Here is a 20,275-nt window from a genome sequence, read left to right as displayed (position 1 = left end):
ACCAAACCAAGGCCCCTATACCCAGCTGTCCTCGTCCCCGGCTCCTTTTCCCGGAACCCGGGTTTCCTGCCTGCCCAGCATCCCTCAGCTCTCCCTCCTCCAAACAGGGACATCAAACCGGACAACGTGCTGCTGGACACCAACGGGCACATCCGATTGGCCGACTTTGGCTCCTGCCTGCGACTCAACGAGGAGGGGATGGTGAGGACCCCTGAGTTTGGGGGTGGGGAGGGGGTCCCCGGGTCCTGCGGACCCCAATCTGGACCGAGGAGCATGGATCTGCCCCTGGGCCAAACTTGCGGCGGGGATGGCCACCCCACAACTCCTTGAAGGCCTGTGTGCCTGTGCCCTGTGCCAGCCAGGCGCACCCAATCCATCAATCAACTAATCAATTATTTATTGAGCACCTAATGAGAAGCAGCGTGGCTTAGAGAAGCAGCGTGGCTCAGTGGAAAAGAGCCGGGGCTTTGGAGTCAGAGGTCATGGGTTCAAATCCCGGCTCCGCCACATGTCTGCTGTGTGACCTTGGGCAAGTCACTTAACTTCTCCGAGCCTCAGTTACCTCATCTGTAAAATGGGGATTAAGACTGTGAGCCCCACGTGGGACAACTTGATCACCTTGTATCCAACCCCAGCGCTTAGAACAGTGCTCTGCACATAGTAAGCGCTCAACAAATGCCATTATTATTATTATGAGTGCAGAGCATGGCACGAAGTGAGAAGGAGAAGCAGCCTGGCTCAGTGGAAAGAGCACGGGCTTTGGAGTCAGAGGTCATGGGTTCAGATCCCGGCTCTGCTACTTAATAATGATGGAATTTATTAAGCTCTTACTATGTGCAAAGCAGCTGTGTGACTTTGGGCAAGTCACTTCACTTCTCTGGGCCTCAGTTCCCTCATCTGTAAAGTGGGGATTAAGACTGTGAGCCCCCCGTGGGACAACCTGATCACCTTGTATCCCCCCCAGCGCTTAGAACAGTGCTTGGCACATAGTAAGCGCTTAATAAATGCCATTATAAAATAAAAAGTGCGTGGGGGAGTACAATGTAACAGAATTGGAAGATACTTTCCCTTCCCACAAGGAAAAGGGGAAGCAGCGTAGCTTAGTGGATAGAGTGGAAGAGAAGCAGCGTGGCTCAGTGGAAAGAGCGCAGGCTTTGGAGTCAGAGGTCATGGGTTCAAATTCCGGCTCTGCCACTTGTCAGCTGTGCGACTTTGGGCAAGTCACTTCACTTCTCTGGGCCTCACTTCCCTCATCTGTAAAATGGGGATTAAGACTGTGAGCCCCCCGTGGGACAACCTGATCACCTTGTATCCCCCCAGTGCTTAGAACAGTGCTTTGCACATAGTAAGCGCTTAATAAATGCCATTATAAAATAAAAAGTGCGTGGGGGAGTACAATGTTACAGAATTGGAAGTTACTTTCCCTTCCCACAAGGAAAAGGGGAAGCAGCATAGTTTAGTGGATAGAGTTCATTCATTCAATCGTGTTTATTGAGCGCTTACTGTGTGCAGAGCACTGTACTAAGCGCTTGGGAAGTACAAGTTGGCAACAATGTAGAGACGGTCCCTACCCAACAGCGGGCTCACAGTCTAGAGGGATTCAGAAGGACCTGTGTTCTAATCCCTGCCCCACTAATTGTCTTTTGTGTGACCTTGGGCAAGTAATTTAACTTCTCTGGGCTCTGGGATTAAGACTGTGAGCCCCAGTGGTACAGAGACTAGTTCCAACCCGTTTAACTTCTATCTACCTCATTGCTTAGTACGGTGCCTGGTATATAGTAAGCGCTTAACAAATACCATAAAATAATAAGAGAAATAAGGGTCACAGTGCAACTGTAAAATAGGGATTCAATGTCTCTTCTTCCTCCTGCTTATACTATGAGTCACACGTAAAACAGGGACTGGGTCTGACCTGATTGATATATATCTATCCCGGAGTTTAAAGCACTGCTTGATACATAGTAAGCGCTTAACAAATACCATAAAAAACAAAGGCTCTTACAGTCTATAGGGGAAAGAAAGAAGTCTTTCCTCCTGCTCTGTGAAGCTACTGCTGCCTCGTGGGCTGGGAACCCCTTCCTTTCTCCCTGTCCCTCAAAGAATCAGTGGTGTTTATTGAGTGCTTACTATGCGCAGAACACTGTACTAAGCACTTGGTTGGTTTTGTTCTCTGTCTTCCCCTTTTAGACTGTGAGCCCACTGTTGGATAGGGACTGTCTCTATATGTTGCCAACTTGCACTTCCCAAGCACTTAGTACAGTGCTCTGCACACAGTAAGCGCTCAATAAATACGGTTGATGATGATGATGATGACTACAGTACAACCAAGTTGGTAGACACGTTCCCTGCCCACAAGGAAGCAGCATAGCCTAGTGGATAGAGCACGGGCCTTAGAGTCAGAAGGTCATGGGTTCTAATCCCAGCTCTGCCACTTGTCTGCCGTGTGACCTTGGGCAAATCACTTCACTTCTCTGTGCCTCAGTTACCTCCTCTGTAAAATGGGGTTTGAGACTGTGAGCCCAACGTGGGACAGGGACTGTGTTCAACTCTAGCAGCGTGGCATGACGGATAGTGCCCAGGCCTGGGATTCAGAAGGTCATGGGTTTTAATCCTGGCTCTGCCGCTTGTTGTGTGATCTTGGGCAAGTCACTTTGCTTCTCTGAGCCTTAGTTCCTCATCTGTAAAATGGGGATTGAGACTGTGAGCCTTACGTGGGGCAGCGCTTAATACAGTGCTCTGAACACAGTAAGCGCTCGATAAATATGATTGAATGAATGAATAAATGACAGGGACTGTGTCCAACTCAGTTTGCTTGTATCTACCCCAGCGCTTAGTACAGTGCCTGGCACATAGTAAGCACTTAACAAATGCCATAATTATTATTATTATTAATAACTCAATTTGCTTGGATCCACTGCTGTAATAATAATAATGGCATTTGTTAAGCGCTTACTATGTGCAAAGCACTGTTCGGGAATACAAGGTGATCAGGTTGTCCCACAGGGAGCCTCAAAGTCTTAATCCCCATTTTACAGATGAGGTAACTGAGGCCCAGAGAAGTGACTTGCCCAAAGTCACACAGCTGACAAGCGGCGGAGCCGGGATTTGAACCCACGTCCCCTGACTCCAAATAATAATAATAATAATGTTGGCATTTGTGAAGCGCTTACTATGTGCAAAGCACTGTTCTAAGCGCCGGGGGGGATACAAAGTGATCAGGTTGTCCCATGTGGGGTTCACAGTCTTAATCCCCATTTTACAGATGAGGTAACTGAGGCCCAGAGAAGTGACTTGCCCAAAGTCACACAGCTGGCAAGCGGCGGAGCCGGGATTTGAACCCACGTCCCCTGACTCCAAATAATAATAATAATAATGTTGGCATTTGTTAAGCGCTTACTATGTGCAAAGCACTGTTCTAAGCGCTGGGGGGGGGGATACAAAGTGATCAGGTTGTCCCATGTGGGGTTCACAGTCTTAATCCCCATTTTACAGATGAGGTAACTGAGGCCCAGAGAAGTGACTTGCTCAAAGTCACACAGCTGACAAGCGGCGGAGCCGGGATTTGAACCCACGCCCTCTGACTCCAAAGCCCGGGCTCTTTCCACTGAGCCGCGCTGCTTCTCCTTCTCACTTAGTGCCATGCCCTGTCTCATTAGGTGCTCAATACGGTGCCTGGTGCTCAGTAAGTGCGTAACAAATACCATCATCGTTGTTATTATTATTACAAATTGATTATTTACGGGTATGGATGTAAGTGCTCCAGCCCTCACTCCCCCCGCCGCCCCGCTGTGCATCCAGGTGGACTCCTCGGTGGCAGTGGGGACCCCAGATTACATCTCCCCCGAGATCCTGCAGGCCATGGAGGAAGGCCGGGACCGCTACGGCCCACAGTGCGATTGGTGGTCCCTGGGCGTCTGCATGTACGAGCTGCTGTTTGGCGAGACGCCGTTCTACGCCGAGTCCCTGGTAGAGACCTACGGAAAGATCATGAATCACGAGGTTCGGGCCGGGGCAGGGCAGGGCAGGGGGTGGCGCGGCCCGCGGGGAGAGGGCAGGGCAAGGAGACCCCGTCTTTTAGACCGTGAGCCCACTGTTGGGTAGGGACCGTCTCTATATGTTGCCAACTTGGCCTTCCCAAGTGCTTAGTACAGTGCTCTGCACACAGTAAGCGCTCAATAAATACGACTGATGGACCCGAGGGAGGTGGGAGCGGGCCTGGGATGCCCCGAGGCCAGGTGCGTGGCGTGCTCTGTACACAGTAAGCGCTCAATAAGTACGATTGAATGAATGAATGAATAATAATAATAATAATGATGGCATTTATTAAGCGCTTGCTATGTGCAAAGCACTGTTCTAAGCGCTGGGGAGGTTACAAGGTGATCAGGTTGTCCCACGTGGGGCTCGCAGTCTCAATCCCCATTTTCCAGATGAGGTCACTGAGGCCCAGAGAAGTGAAGTGACTTGCCCAAAGTCACACGGCTGACAATTGGCGGAGCCGGGGTTTGAACCCATGACCTCTGACTCCAAAGCCCGGGCTCGTCTCCACTGAGCCACGCTGCTTCTCCCAATGAATGAATGAATGGAAACAGTCAGTCAGTCAATCATATTTACCGAGTGCTTACCGTGTGCAGAGCGCTGTACTAAGTCCTTGAGAGAGCACAGTTCCACAATAAACAGGCACATTCCCTGCCCACAGCGAGCTCGCAGTCACTGCTGCACGGAGCAGTGGAAAGAGCCCGGGCTTTGGAGTCCGAGGTCATGGGTTCAAATCCCGCCCCCACCACATGTCAGCTGTGTGTCTTTGGGCAAGTCACTTAACTTCTCTGGGCCTCAGTTCCCTCATCTGGAAAATGGGGATTAAGATTGTGAGCCCCCCATGGGACAACCTGTTCACCTTGTAACCTCCCCAGCGCTTAGAACAGTGCTTTGCATGTAGTAAGCGCTTATTAAATGCCATTATTATTATTATTATTACTATTAGGGAGGGAAGCAGACACCTGGTATTTGTTTTGTTTAAGGGAAGCGGCGTGGCTCAGTGGAAAGAGCCCGGGTTTTGGAGTCAGAGGTCAGGGGTTCAAATCCCAGCTCTGCCAATTGTCAGCTGTGTGACTTTGGGCAAGTCACTTCACTTCTCTGGGCCTCAGTTCCCTCATCTGTCAAATGGGGATGAAGACTGTGAGCCCCACGTGGGACAACCTGATCACCTTGTACCCTCCCCAGTGCTTAGAACAGTGCTTTGCACATAGTAAGTGCTTAATAAATGCCATTATTATTATTATTACTATTGTTTTGTAGTCTGTCTCCCCCTTCTAGACTGTGAGCCTGTTGTTCATTCATTCATTCATTCAATCACATTTATTGAGCGCTTACTGTGTGCAGAGCACTGTAGTAAGCGCTTGGGAAGTACAAGTCGGCAACATATAGAGACGGTCCCTACTCAACAACGGGCTCACAGTCTGGGAAGGGGAGACAGACAACGAAACAAAATATATTAACAAAATAAAATAAATAGAATAGTAAATATGTACAAGTAAAATAAATAGAGTAATCATCTGTCGGATGATTACAAACAAGAGAATTCGCAGACGGGGAGGGAGGCAGAGCCCTCCGGAGAGAAAAGAAGAAGCTCCTCTTGGGCAGGGGTGACGTCTACCGGCGCTGCTGTACTGGACCCTCCCAAGCGCTCAGTGCAGCGCTGCTGGGCAGCCAGGAAGAGCTCAACAAATCATCATCATCAATCGTATTTATTGAGCGCTTACTATGTGCAGAGCACTGTACTAAGTGTTTGGGAAGTACAAATTGGCAACATATAGAGACAGTCCCTACCCAACAGTGGGCTCACAAATAGGACAGGTCGCCAGGCTGATGGGGGTCCCTCGTGGCCCGCCCCTCCCTCTCCCCGCTTACTTGATAATGTTGGGGTGACTGAGTTCCTTGAGCAGGGAGATCTCTTGCATGGCCATGCTGGGAACCCCCTCCGTCTCGGTGTCCAGCCGGATCTTGGGTAGGGACCGTCTCTGTCCGTTGCCAAATTGTACTTTCCAAGCACTTAGTACAGTGCTCTGCACACAGTAAGCGTCCAGTAAATATGATTGAATGAATGAATGAATGAATGAAGCAGACATTAATAGAAATAAATTGTAGTTATGGACACAAGTGGTGTCCCAGCGCCCCGTTCCCCTCCCACCCTCAGGACCACCTCCAGTTCCCCTCGGACGTCCCCGAGGTGTCAGACAGTGCTCGGGATCTCATCCGGAAGCTCCTGTGCCGCCAGGAAGAGCGCCTGGGCCGGGGCGGCCTGGAAGACTTTCTCAGTCACCCCTTCTTCGAGGGTGTAGACTGGGAACGGCTCCCCGCCAGCCCTGCCCCTTACGTCCCCGACCTCCGGGGACCCCTGGACACCTCCAACTTCGACGTGGACGATGACAGCCTCAATCACCCGGTGAGGGGGCCGCACCCCGCCGGGATCCTCTCCCCCACCCCTGCTCCCCTGCGTGTGGACTACAGTTCCTACGAGCCCTTTGGGTCAGGCCCAGCGTCTTGAACCTCTCCCCGGCCCGGAGAGGGCTCCTGTAGACTCCTGGTGTCTCCGAGACTGTTGGGAGTTTTAGTCATTCATGATGATGATGATGAGGATGGTATTTGTTAAGTGCTTACGATGTATCATGCACTGTTCTAAGTGCTGGGGTAGATACAAGCAAATGGGTTTGGACAAGTCTCTGTCCCACGTGAGGCACGGGAAATGGGAGCTGGAGGGAGAAATTTACCAATTTTCACCAAACTCTGGCTCTACTGCTGAAGGAGGGGGGACTACAACCCCCATCGACCTATAAGGGTGACCAGCCAGGCCTGCTGTCTTCTCTTGGGGGCAGGAGGGAGGCCGTGCCCTAAAGGCCTATAGGAGTTTTGGTCCTGTCAGCCTCAGGAGCCCAGGCTGAGGGGTGTGGATTTAGGGGTTGAGGAGGAAGGTGAGGAGGACTGGCAGGGTTTTCCTCCTTCACGAACTTTGAGGACGGAAGCTCAGTCTCTCCTCCGGCCCGATCCCTCTCCGTCTCCGTTGGTCGTGGTACAGTGTCTCCTCCCCTCTGACCTCTCTTCCCCATTTCAGGAGACCCTCCCTCCCCCTTCCCACAGTGCCTTCTCTGGCCACCACCTGCCTTTTGTGGGCTTCACCTTCACCTCAGGCAGGTGAGAGCAGCAATCCCCACCATCCCCCCTTCACGTTCCCGGCGGGGGAAGCCGCGGGAGGCCTGAGGGGGCAACAGAAGAGGGGGGGTCTGGGATCTGGCAAGAGGAGAGTGGGGTCGCCTGTGGGTGGGAGGGCAGTCCCCAGAGAAGCTGTCAGAAGGTCCCAGTTGGCCACTCTGTGTCATGAGACTCATACCCCTGGGGTATTAAGCGCTTGGTACGGTGCTCTGCACACAGTAAGCACTCAGTAAATGCGATCGAATGAATACCCGTCCCCAGCCCTGTCTCAGAGAGGAGTCCGAGCCTGCCTAAATCCAGTCTGGAGCGGAGAATCCGGGCCTTGGAGCAGGAGAAGTTGGAGCTGAACCGGCAACTCCAAGGTCAGGGAGTTTCTCTCTATCTCCCTCTCTCTCCAGGATGTGGATGACTTATCAAGGCCTCTCCGTGCCTTGCCCCCCGCCCCCCACTCTACCATCCACTTACGTCCTCCCCGTGTTTCCCCTCCCTCCTCCTCAGAGGCCTTGCAGAAAGCTTCTTCCAGACCCATGGAGCTGGAGCAGCTGAAGGTGGAGCTGGAAACTTTACGCAAGAAACTGACAGGTACTTGGGTCCTCGCCCCTCTGTACCCCAAACTCCCCAGGTCCCCATCTCTCCAGGGCCCTGGGGTGATGGGGTTGGGGAGTAGGAGGCGAGAAGGGTTGCAGAGGAGGAAGGGGGGGAGGTCGTGGGGCACTTCTGGGGTAGGGGATTGAGCAGGAGCCGTCCTCTCCCCACAGAGTCCCAGACAGACGGAACCGCCCTCCGGTCGACGGATGCAACGAGTGGGGGGTCGGCCCCCCGAATCACAGCACTGATGCAGGAAAAGGACCAGCTGCACCAGGTGAGAACCCCCTTCCCCAGCCCCTCAAGCAATCTGTAGTATTTATGGAGCTCTCACTGTGCAGAGCACTGTACTAGGTCCTTGGGGGAGTCCATTAGAGACAACAGGTGATCCCTGACCTCAAGGAGTTTACTGGCTGGCCGGATGGGACGGTGCAGTTGAGAGCTGGATGAAGCCCTCTCCCCCGGCCGGGGTGAATCGGGACAGCTCATCTGGGGCCGGGTGAGTGGCGGCGGAAGGCACCTGTCTCTGGGGCGATGCAGGTGGCAGCCATTCCGTCTCCCCTGCCTAGCAACTGGGAGAGGCGCGGGCCCGGTTGCGGGCTCAGGAGGTGGAGCTGCAAGGGGGCCAGGAGAAGCAGAAGAAGCTGCAGCAGAGATTGCGGGAAGCCCAAGAGGCTGCGGAGGCTGCGGGAGGGCAGGCCCGAGGGCTGAGCCGCGACCTGGACCAGGCCCGGGCAGCCCGGAGTGAGGTAAAGAAGCCCGGAGGGCACAGGGGTGGGCACTGGGGGAGAGGGAGCAGGGCACTGCGGGGAGGGCATGGAAAACCTGACACCCACCTCGGGCTGAGTCCCAGACAGGGCTGCTGCTGCTGTTTTCTGGACCTGCAATGAGCAAACCCCCCCATCCCGGAATATAGGGGAGCCCAGGCAGATAATAATAATAATGATGGCATTTGTTAAGTGTTTACTATGTGCAAAGCACTGTTCTAAGCGCTGGGGGAATACGAGGTGATCAGGTTGTCCCATGTGGGGCTCACCATCTTAATCCCCATTTTACAGATGAGGGAACCGAGGCCCAGAGAAGTTAAGTTCATCCCCCAGGCCTGGAATGCCCTCCCTCTGCCCATCCGCCAAGCTAGCTCTCTTCCTCCCTTCAAGGCCCTACTGAGAGCTCACCTCCTCCAGGAGGCCTTCCCAGACTGAGCCCCTTCCTTCCTCTCCCCCTCATCCCCCTCTCCATCCCCCCATATTACCTCCTTCCCTTCCCCACAACACCTGTGTATATGTATATATGTTTGTACATATTTATTACTCTATTTATTTATTTATTTTACTTCTACATATCTATTCTATTTTATTTTGTTAGTATGTTTGGTTTTGTTCTCTGTCTCCCCCTTTTAGACTGTGAGCCCACTGTTGGGTAGGGACTGTATATGTTGCCAATTTGTACTTCCCAAGCGCTTAGTACAGTGCTCTGCCCACAGTAAGCGCTCAATAAATACGATTGATTGATTGATTGATTAAGTGACTTGCCCAAAGTCACATAGCTGACAATTGGCGGCATTGGGATTTGAACCCACGGCCTCTGACTCCAAAGCCCGGGCTCTTTCCACCGAGCCACGCTGCTTCTCTAAAGATCCAGAAACCGTCTGTGGGGGTTTTCCGGGAGGGCGGGAAGCCCTGGCTCCAGAACCCCAGACACGGCCCTGTGGGGAAGGGGAGCGGGCTGGGGGAGAAAGAGGGCCGGACCAGAAGGGTGTGCGCTGCTTCTGGGATTTTATCCTCCTTCCCCACCCCATTGCTCTCCTCCTCCGATTCAGCTAGAAGCCAAGGTGGCCACTTTGAACAATGAGGTGGGGCAGCTGCAGAAGCAGAGAGAGAGGAGCCGGGAGGAGCTGACTACAGTCAAGGTAACTGGGGGGGCCCGGAGGAAAAGACTGGGTCTTGCCTCCAGTCTCCGGGGTTGGGGGCAATGCAATAGGGTCCGGGGTTATAGGTCATGGGACCTCTCAGCTGGGATCCGGGAGTGGGGAGGTGCGGGGCAGTGGAGACACTCAGCACAGAGCCATGTCATCTGTCCACATGTTTTGTTGCCCATCTCCCCCTTCTATTCATTCATTCATTCAATCGTATTTATTGAGCGCTTACTGTGTGCAGAGCACTGGACTAAGCGCTTGGGAAGCACAAGTTGGCAACATCTAGAGACGGTCCCTACCCAACAATGGGCTCACAGTCTAGAAGGGGGAGACAGACAACAAAACAAAACATATGGACAGGTGTCAAGTCATCAGAATAAATAAAAATAAAGCTAGATGCACATTATTAATAAAATAAATAGAATAGTAAATAATATAATAATGGCATTTATTAAGTGCTTACTATAGGCAAAGCACTGTTCTAAGCTCCCGGGAGGTTACGAGGAGATCTGGTTGTCCCACGGGGGGGCTCACAGTCTTAATCCCCATTTTACAGATGAGGGAACTGAGGCCCAGAGAAGTGAAGTGACTTGCCCAAAGTCACACAGTTGACAATTGGCAGAGCCAGGATTTGAACCCATAATAATAATAATAATAATGATGGCATTTATTAAGTGCTTACTATGTGCAAAGCACTGTTCTAAGCACTGGGGAAGTTACAAGGCAATCAGGTTGGCCCATGGGGGCTCACAGTCTTAATCCCCATTTTCCAGATGAGGTAACTGAGGCCCAGAGAAGTGAAGTGACTTGCCCAAAGTCACACAGTTGACAATTGGCAGAGCCAGGATTTGAACCCATGACCCCTGACTCCAAAGCCCAGGCTCTTTCCACTGAGCCACGCTGCTTCTTTAACTTTATCTTGTAAATATGTGCAGGTGAAATAAATAGAGTAATAAATCTGTAGAAAACTTCCAGACTGTGAGCCTGTTGTTGGGTAGGGACCGTCTCTATGATGATGATGATAATGGTATTTATTAAGTGCTTACTATGTGCAAAGCACTGTTCTAAGCGCTTGGGGAGGTTACAAGGTGATCAGGTTGTCCCATGTGGGGCTCACAATCTTAATCCCCACTTTACAGATGAGGTAACTGAGGCACAGAGAGGTTAAGTGACTTGCCCAAAGTCACACAGCTGACAAGTGGTGGAGCCGGGATTTGAACCCATGACCTCTGACTCCAAAGCCCGTGCTCTTTCCACAGAGCCATGCTGCTTCGCAAGCATGCTGCTTCTATATGGGAAGTTCAAGCGCTTAGTACAGTATTCTGCACACAGTAAGCGCTCAGTAAATACGATTGAATGAATGAATGTCATCTCTTCCCCTGGTCCTCAGACTATACACCCGCACCCCGAGACCAACGGCTCCAGCCCCCCGCCCATGGACACCCCCGACACACAGCAGGAGGTGCCGAGGAAGGAGACGTCGGGCCTGAAGGTCCAACCGAGCCACGGCCTGAGCCGGCGGTGAGAAGGCGGGATGGGACAGAGTGGGCCGGGGCGGGCCTGGGCTCAGAGGAGAGGGAATGGGGGATGGCAGGGGGTGGGCCGGGGAAAATTTGGGGGTGAGGACGCTCCGGTCCGGGTGACCGACCCGCTCCTGAGCCGCCCCTGGCTCTCCCCGCCCCAGCCTGCAAGAGGACACACTGTCCCAGCTGAGAGAGGAGAATCAGCGTCTCGTCCAGGAACAGGAGCAGGTGAGCTCTCCTTCCTCCCCAGCTCATTCATTCATTCAGTTCTTCTAGACCGTGAGCCCACTGCTGGGTAGGGACCGTCTCTATATGTTGCCAACTTGTACTTCCCAAGCACTTAGTACAGTGCTCTGCACACAGTAAGTGCTCAATAAATATGATTGAATAAATGAATTGTATTTATTAAGCACTTACTGTGGGCAGACTACTGTACTAAGCACTTCGGAGAGTACACAGCGTGGCTCAGTGGAAAGAGCTCGGGCTTTGGAGTCAGAGGTCATGGGTTCCAATCCCGGCTCCGCCAATTGTCAGCTGGGTGACTTTGGGCAAGTCACTTCACTTCTCTGGGCCTCAGTTACCTCATTTGTAAAATGGGGATTAAGACTGTGAGCCTGCCGTGGGACAATCTGATCCCATGTTATAACCTCCCCAGCACTTAGAACAGTGCTTTGCCCATAGTAAGCGCTTAATAAATGCCATTATTATTATTATTATTATTCTCTATGCCTCAGTTACCTCATCTGTAAAATGGGGATTAAGACCATGAGCCCCTCATGGGACAACCTGATCACCTTGTAACCTCCCCAGCACTTAGAACAGTGCTTTGCACATAGTAAGCGCTTAATAAATGCCATTATTATTATTATAATGCAACAATAAACAGGCACATTCCCTGTCCACGACCACAGGGAGGTGTTGGGTCCAAATCACTAAACTGGGCTGGTCTCCCCATCTGGACAATAAACCAATTATAATAATAATAATAATAATAATAATGGCATTTATTAAGAGCTTACTATGTGCGAAGCACTGTTCTAAGCACTAGGGAGGTTACAAGGTGATCAGGTTGTCCCATGGAGGGCTCACAGTCTTAATCCCCATTTTCCAGATGAGGTAACTGAGGCCCAGAGAAGTGAAGTGACTTGCCCGAAGTCACACAGCTGACGATTGATGGAGCCGGGATTTGAACCCACGACCCCTGACTCCAAAGCCCGGGCTCTTTCCACTGAGCCACGCTGCTTATGGAAACGTGTCCACTGATTCTGTTGAACTGCAGTCTCCCAAGCGCTCAGTATCGTACAGAACAGCTCTGCACATATTAAATACTCAGTAAATACCATTGATTGAAGACATCATCATCTGATTATTTTGAGGGGTATTTACTACATGCCAGGCGCTGTAGGGGGTAGATAGGCTAGGATAGGTAGATACCTGTATATATGTTTGTATATATGTTTTTTAGACTGTGAGCCCACTGTTGGGTAGGGACTGTCTCTATATGTTGCCAATTTGTACTTCCCAAGCGCTTAGTACAGTGCTCTGCACATAGTAAGCGCTCAATAAATACGATTGATGATGATGATGATGATGACTTAGGGTCTCCTGATTGATAGGCAGACCGACCGACCAGACAACCTCAACTGTTGGGGGGCCCCTATGAGTCGCAGGCCCAGGCATTCGGGGCCCCGGGGGCCCCCAGGCCGAGGGAATGTCGAGGCCGAGGGAATGTCGAGGCCGAAACTCATCCTCTGGGGCCCCTCGGGCCGGGGCCCTGCCTCTTCCCCCAGTTGGCCAGAGAGCTGATGCAGGAGCAGCAGAACAGGGAACGCGTGGAGGACGAGAGGAGGGAGAGCGAGAGCAACTGGGAGGCCCAGATCTCGGACATCCTGTCCTGGTGAGCCGGAGGGGGCCGGGGGGAATCCCGGGGGCAGGAGCCAGGGGAGGCCTCGGCGGGGGACGGGCTCTGACCGTGATCTCCCACTCCTCCCGGCCAGGATGAATGACGAGAAGATCTCACGGGGATACCTGCAGGCTCTGGCCACCAAGATGGGAGAAGAGCTGGATACTCTGCGCAACGTCGGGGTCCAGACACTCCCAACCCGGTCTTTGGTGAGCCTGGACTCCCCAGAGCGTGGCCTAGGATAGACCCGCTGGGATTCGGAAACCGCCTTCGCCCCGGTTCCTACCCCAGGCCCGGGAATACACGGGTCCAGAGGATGGGGCAGGGGCTGGGCACAAGCGCGAAATGGTCTGGGCACAGGCGTGGGCCGGACGCAGTGACTTAGGACACGGGCAGAGGTGTTTCAGTCTCGGACCATCAGTTGGTCGGTGAGACTCTCTCGTCCGGGGCCCTTCCGGGCCAAGTGCCAGGCCGGGTAGGGCCGGAAGGGCCAGTGAGAGGGCCGGGGCTGAGCCCAGGGCAGCTGGTTGCCGGGGGGGGGGGGTCCCTGCGGTCTCTGGCCAGCAGCTCAGCGATCAGGGCTCCCTGCGTCAGGATCACCAATGGAAGGCCCGGCGCCTGCAGAAGATGGAGGCGTCGGCCAAACTGGAGCTGCAGTCGGCCTTGGAGGCGGAAATCCGGGCCAAGCAGGGCATCCAGGAGGAGCTGAATCGAGTCAAGGAGGCCCAGCGGCAGGGAGACTGGTGAGGAGGGAGGAATAATATCATAATAATAATAATAATGTTGGCATTTGTTAAGCGCTTACTATGTGCAAAGCACTGTTCTAAGCGCTGGAGGGATACAAAGTGATCAGGTTGTCCCACGTGGGGTTCACAGTCTTAATCCCCATTTTACAGATGAGGTAACTGAGGCTCAGAGAAGTTAAGTGACTTGCCCAAGGTCACACAGCAGACATGTGGCAGAGCCGTGGTACGAACCCGTGACCTCTGGTTCCAAAGCTCGTGCTCTTTCCACTGAGCCATAATAATTAAGGCATTTATTAAGCGCTTACTATGTGCAAAGCACTGTTCTAACCGCTGAGGAGGCCCGGAGGGCAGCAGCCCAGGGTTATGGGGGACAGGGTGGGGGACGGCTTTGGGACTGGAGGTAGGTTAGGGGCGGGGTGGTCGGTTGGGGGACAGGTGCTCCAGCTGTTAGAGGACGGGCTCTGAAGTTGAGGGAACAGGAAAAAATAATGATGGTATTTGTTAAGCGTTTACTATATGTCAAGGACTGTTCTAAGTACTGACGTAGATACAAGCTAATCAGGTTGGACACAGTCCCTGTCCCACAAGGGGCTCCACAGTCTTAACCCCCGCCCTACCTCCTTCCCCTCCCCACAGCACCTGTATATATGTTTGTACAGATTTTTTACCTCATTTATTCTACTTGTCCATATTTACTATTCTATTTATTTTGTCAGTGATGTGCATTTAGCTTTACTCCTATTTATTCTGATGACTTGACACCTGGACACATGTTTTGTTTTGTTGTCTGTCTCCCCCTTCTAGACTGTGAGCCCATTGCTGGGTAGGGACCGCCTCTATATGTTGCCGACTTGTCCTTCCCAAGCGCTTAGTCCAGTGCTCTGCACACAGTAAGCGCTCAATAAATACGACTGACTGACTGACTGAATGAATGAATCCCCATGTCCCAGATGAGGTAACTGAGGCACAGGGAAGTGACTTGCCCAACCTTGCCCGCAACCTTGGTGTCATCCTCGACTCCGCTCTCTCATTCACCCCTCAAATCCAGTCCATCACCAAAACTTACCGGTCTCAGCTCCTCAACATTGCCAAGATCCGCCCTTTCCTCTCCATCCAAACCGCTATCCTGCTCGTTCAAGTTCTCATCCTATCCCATCTGGACTACTGTATCAGCCTCCTCTCCAATCTCCCATCCTCTTGTCTCTCCCCACTTCAATCCATACTTCACGCCGCTGCCAGGATCAACTTTGTCCAGAAACGCTCTGGGCATGTTACTCCCCTCCTCAAAAATCTCCAGTTGCTACCAATCAACCTACGCATCAGGCAGAAACTCCTCACCCTGGGCTTCAAGGCTGTCCATCACCTCACCCCCTCCTACCTCACCTCCCTTCTCTCCTTCTCCAGCCCAGCCCGGACCCTCCGCTCCTCCGCCGCTAATCTCCTCACCGTGCTTCGTTCTCGCCTGTCCCGCCGTCGACCCCCGGCCCACATCATCCCCCTGGCCCAGAATGCCTTCCCTCCCCATATCCACCAAACTAGCTCTCTTCCTCCCTTCAAGGCCCTACTGAGAGCTCACCTCCTCCAGGAGGCCTTCCCAGACTGAGCCCCCTCCTTCCTTTCCCCCTCCTCCCCCTCTCCATCCTCCGCACCTTACCTTCTTCCCTTCCCCACGGCACCTGTATATATGTATATATGTTTGTATGGCTTTATTACTCTATTTATTTATTTATTTATTTATTTTACTTGTACATATCTATTCTATTTATTTTATTTTGTTAATATGTTTTGTTTTGTTTTCTGTCTCCCCCTTCTAGACTGTGAGCCCACTGTTGGGTAGGGACCGTCTCTATATGTTGCCAACTTGTACTTCCCAAGCGCTTAGTTCAGTGCTCTGCACACAGTAAGCACTCAATAATTACGATTGATTGATTGATTGACAAGTGGCGGAGCAGGGATTAGAACCCAGGTCCTTCTGACTCCTGCGCTATATCTAATAGGTCAAAAAGGGACGGACACGGTGGAGTTGGGGGAACAGAAGAGGGGGACGGATGTTGGCGTTGGGGACGAGATAGAGAGGCAGACTCTGTCAAGGTGGGGGACATCCCCAGGGTGGACGGGGGTTTCCTACTAGGGTTTTAGACTTCTTGGGTTCCCCATAGTGAGCTGTCCTCCCTCTCGGGTCTCCCTTCTGTCTCTCTTGCCTGTCTCCCTCGGTTTCTCCGGTCTCCCCAGCCACCTGCAGGAGGTGGAGCGGCAGAACCAGGTTCTCCAGCAGGAGCTGAGCAAGCTGAAGGAGGAGATGAAGACACGGGGTACTGGAGGTGAGCGTTGGTGGGGCTCTGTGCCGTGGGCTTTCTGAAGGCAGCTGGGACCCCGAGCATCACACTCAGCTCCCGTGCCAATAGGTGCAGTCCCCTGCATTCATTCATTCAATCGTATTTATTGAGCACTTACCGCGTGCAGAGCACTGGACTAAGCACTTGGGAGGGACAAGTCGGCAACATCATCATCATCATCATCAATCGTATTTATTGAGCGCTTACTATGTGCAGAGCACTGTACTAAGCGCTTGGGAAGTACAAATTGGCAACATATAGAGACAGTCCCTACCCAACAGGGGGCTCACAGTCTAGAAGGGGGAGACAGAGAACAAAACCAAACATACTAAGAAAATAAAATAAATAGAATAGATATGTACAAGTAAAATAAATAAATAGAGTAATAAATATGTACAAACATATATACATATATACAGGTGCTGTGGGGAAGGGAAGGAGGTAAGATGGTGGGATGGAGAGGGGGACAAGGGGGAGAGGAAGGAAGGGGCTCAGTCTGGGAAGGCCTCCTGGAGGAGGTGAGCTCTCAGTAGGGCCTTGAAGGGAGATAGAGGCAACAGATAGAGACGGTCCCTACCCAACAACGGGCTCACAGTCTGGAGAAGCAGCGTGGCTCAATGGAAAGAGCACGGGCTTTGGAGTCAGAAGGCATGGGTTCAAATCCCGGCTCCGCCAACTGTCAGCTGTGTGACTTTGGGCACGTCACTTAACTTCTGTGAGCCTCAGTTACCTCATCTGGAAAATGGGGATTAAGACTGTGAGCCCCATGTGGGACACCCCGATCACCTTGTAACTTCCCCAGCACTTAGAACAGTGCTTTGCATGTAGTAAGTGCTTAATAAATGCCATCATCATTATTATTATTATTAGAAGGGGGAGACGGACAACAAAACAAAACATGTGGACAAGTGTCAAGCCGTCAGAACAAATAGAATTAAAGCTAAATGCACATTGTTGCCAATTTGTACTTCCCAAGCGCTTAGTACAGTGCTCTGCACACAGTAAGCGCTCAATAAATCCGACTGATGATGATGATGATTGTTAACAAAATAAATGGAATAGTAAATATGTACAAGTAAAATAAATAGAGTAATAAATCTGTACAAACATATATACAGGTGCTGTGGGGAGGGGAAGGAGGTAGGGCGGGGGGGATGGGGAGGAGGAGAGGAAAAAGGGGACTCAGTTTGAGAAGGCCTGCAGAAGGAGGTGAGCTCTCAGTAGGGACTGCACCACACCCCATCCGGGGTTCCCCAAAGGGACATAGGGCAGTAAACAATCGGTGGTATTTATTGAGCACTTATAGTGTGCGGAGCACTGTACTAAATGTTTGGGCGGGCACAGTAGAGTCTGGGCCAGAATTCTCCTTGCCTCCCGTCTAGCTTTCTCCCTCAGCTCCCTCCAACAGCCCCCACTCTAGCTCACCGTCCCACAGATCCCCCCTCGTCTCCCCATGTCTAGCTCTCCCCTCAGCTTTCTCCCACAGCCCTCCCACCCCCCAGCTCTCTCCCTCAGCTCCCTTTTTAGGTCCTTCCCTCAGCTCCCCCCACTAGCTCCCCCACTTCCAAAGGATTTCAGGATCCCCCCGCCCCCCGCCCCTTGGGAACCCAGCCTCGGCCGGCCCCTCGCTGATCCCTTCTCTCTGCTCTTTCCAGACTCCAAGCCTCAGAGTTCCCTGATCCCCTTCCTGCCCTTGAGGAGCCCTGAGGTGAGTCCGTCCCCGACGGCTGGGGTCAGGAGGCGGTTGGGTCTGGAGCGGGGTGAGGTCTGGCCCTTCCCATCATCATCATAATGATAATGATGGCATTTATTAAGCGCTTACTATGTGCAGAGCACTGTTCTGAGCGCATCATGCCCTTCATGGGTCTGTGGGGCCCAATAATGATGGCATTTATTAAGCGCTTACTATGTGCAAAGCACTGTTCTAAGCGCATCATGCCCTTCATGGGTCTGTGGGGAGGGAGGTCCTCACTTCACCATCTTCCCATCCGATCCCCCCCAACAGAAGGATCCCTCCAGGTCCTCGGACCCCCAGGAGAACCGCAGATCGGGGGGCGAAGCCGAGCTGCGGCCAGAGGGGCGTCGCAGTATGCGGACCGGGGTGAGGTGTCTGCCCCGCTGACCCCTGACCCTGCCCCCCCTCAGAACTTGACCTCAGCCCTAACCCAGGGGCTGCCTCAGTTGCCTCACCTGGAAAATGGGGATTAAGGCTGTGAGCCCTTTGTGGGACAGGGACTGCGTTCATCCTGATTACCTTTTATCTACCCCAGCACTTAGCACAGTGCCGGGCACACAGTAAGCGCTTAACAAATTCTATTAAAAAAAATCCCATCCAATCAATCAATCTATCAATGATGTTTGAGTGTTACAATGCGCAAGGCGTGGTACTAACCATTTGGGAGAGTACGATACAATAGGGTGGGTAGATGACTAATAATTGTGGCATTCGTTAAGCGCTTATTGTGTATCAAGCATGATTCTAGGCATTGGGGTAGATATAATAATAATAATGGCATTTATTAAGCACTTACTATGTGCAAATAATAATAATGGCATTTTTTAAGCGCTTACTATGTGCAGAACACTGTTCTAAGTGCTGGGGGGGATACAAGGTGATAATAATAATAATAATAATGATGGCATTTGTTAAGCACTTACTGTGTGCAGAGCACTGTTCTAAGCGCTGGATACAAGGTGACCAAGTTGTCCCACGTGGGGCTCACAGTCTTAATCCCCATTTTACAGATGAGGTAACCGAGGCTCAGAGAAGTTAAGTGACTTGCCCAAGGTCACACAGCTGACAAGTGGCGGGAGCCGGGATTTGAACCCCTGACCTCTGACTCCAAAGCCCGGGCTCTTTCCACTGAGCCACGCTGCTTCTGCTGTTCTAAGCGCTGATACAAGGTAGTCAGTTTGGACGCAGTCCCCGTCCCACATGGGGCCCCCAGGCTTGGTCCTCATTTTACAGATGAGGTAACTGAGGCACAGAGAAGTGAAGTGACTTGCCCAAGGTCACATAGCAGACATGTGGCAGAGCTGGGATTAGAACCCACAACCTCTGACTCCCAAGCCTGGGCTCTTTCCACTGAGCCATGTAACTTTTTACTTACTCCTTATTTTTAAGAAGCTTATAGTCTAGAGGGGAAGACCAACATTAAAATAAATTACAGATAGGGGAAGCAGTAGAAAAGAAAAAGATGTGTGTGCTGTGTAGACGGGAATTAAAATGCCTGAAGGATACAGTTCCAAGAACATAGGCGACGCAATGGGGAGGGTAAATAGGGTGGGGAAAAGCGAGGTGTGTCAGGAAAAGCTTCTTGAGAAGCAGCGTGGCTCAGTGGAAAGAGCCTGGGCTTTGGAGTCAGAGGTCATGGGTTCGAATCCCGGATCCACCACATGTCTGCTGTGTAACCTTGGGCAAGTCACTTAACTTCTCTGAGCCTCAGTTCCCTCATCTGTAAAATGGGGATTAAGACTGTGAGGCCCCCTGTCGGACAACCTGATCACCTTGTATCTCCCCAGCGCTTAGAACAGTGCTTTTTCACATAGTAAGCGCTTAACAAATGCTATCATTATTATTATTCTTGGAAGGGGTATAATTTTTATCAGAGCCTTGAGAAGCGGTCTAGCCTAGTGGAAAGAACATGGGCTTGGGAGCCAGAGGACCCGAGTTCTAATCCCAGCTCTGCCACTTGTCTGCTGTGCTACCCTGGGCAAGTCACTGAACGTCTCTATGCTTCACTTCATCTGTAAAATGGGGATTAAATCAATCAATCAATCAATCAATCAATCGTATTTATTGAGCGCTTACTGTGTGCAGAGCACTGGACTAAGCGCTTGGGAAGTACAAGTTGGCAACATATAGAGACAGTCCCTACCCAACAGTGGGCTCACAGTCTAAAAATCCTCTTCCCTCCAATTTTAGACCTTGAACCCTCTGTGAGACAAGGACTGTGTCCACCCTGATTATCTTGTATTTACCCCAGTGTTTAGAAGAGTGATAGACACATATAATATCATAAAATTTTTTAAAAAAACAGATGGGGATATGGTCTGTCAGA

At 51.8% G+C, this 20,275-nt stretch overlaps 1 protein-coding gene across 1 annotated transcript in view; it reads left to right on the top strand.

Annotated features, from left to right (window-relative positions):
• Window positions 1-20,275, top strand: part of CDC42BPG (CDC42 binding protein kinase gamma) — a 43,807-nt gene that overhangs the window by 7,730 nt on the left and 15,802 nt on the right. The window contains exons 6-22 of the mRNA XM_038764695.1: window positions 108-201; window positions 3,799-3,999; window positions 6,194-6,442; window positions 7,109-7,188; window positions 7,468-7,568; window positions 7,705-7,788; window positions 7,965-8,068; window positions 8,361-8,540; window positions 9,611-9,700; window positions 11,097-11,227; window positions 11,391-11,457; window positions 13,020-13,126; window positions 13,227-13,341; window positions 13,727-13,875; window positions 16,111-16,199; window positions 17,870-17,922; window positions 18,220-18,315. Of these exons, the coding sequence (XP_038620623.1) occupies window positions 108-201; window positions 3,799-3,999; window positions 6,194-6,442; window positions 7,109-7,188; window positions 7,468-7,568; window positions 7,705-7,788; window positions 7,965-8,068; window positions 8,361-8,540; window positions 9,611-9,700; window positions 11,097-11,227; window positions 11,391-11,457; window positions 13,020-13,126; window positions 13,227-13,341; window positions 13,727-13,875; window positions 16,111-16,199; window positions 17,870-17,922; window positions 18,220-18,315 (1,990 nt within the window). The remainder of the gene's footprint in view (window positions 1-107; window positions 202-3,798; window positions 4,000-6,193; window positions 6,443-7,108; window positions 7,189-7,467; window positions 7,569-7,704; window positions 7,789-7,964; window positions 8,069-8,360; window positions 8,541-9,610; window positions 9,701-11,096; window positions 11,228-11,390; window positions 11,458-13,019; window positions 13,127-13,226; window positions 13,342-13,726; window positions 13,876-16,110; window positions 16,200-17,869; window positions 17,923-18,219; window positions 18,316-20,275) is intronic.

The sequence above is a fragment of the Tachyglossus aculeatus genome, chromosome 22 (assembly GCF_015852505.1).
Source record: "Tachyglossus aculeatus isolate mTacAcu1 chromosome 22, mTacAcu1.pri, whole genome shotgun sequence".
Taxonomy (NCBI): domain Eukaryota; kingdom Metazoa; phylum Chordata; class Mammalia; order Monotremata; family Tachyglossidae; genus Tachyglossus; species Tachyglossus aculeatus.
This window is presented reverse-complemented; position numbering and strand designations above follow the sequence as displayed.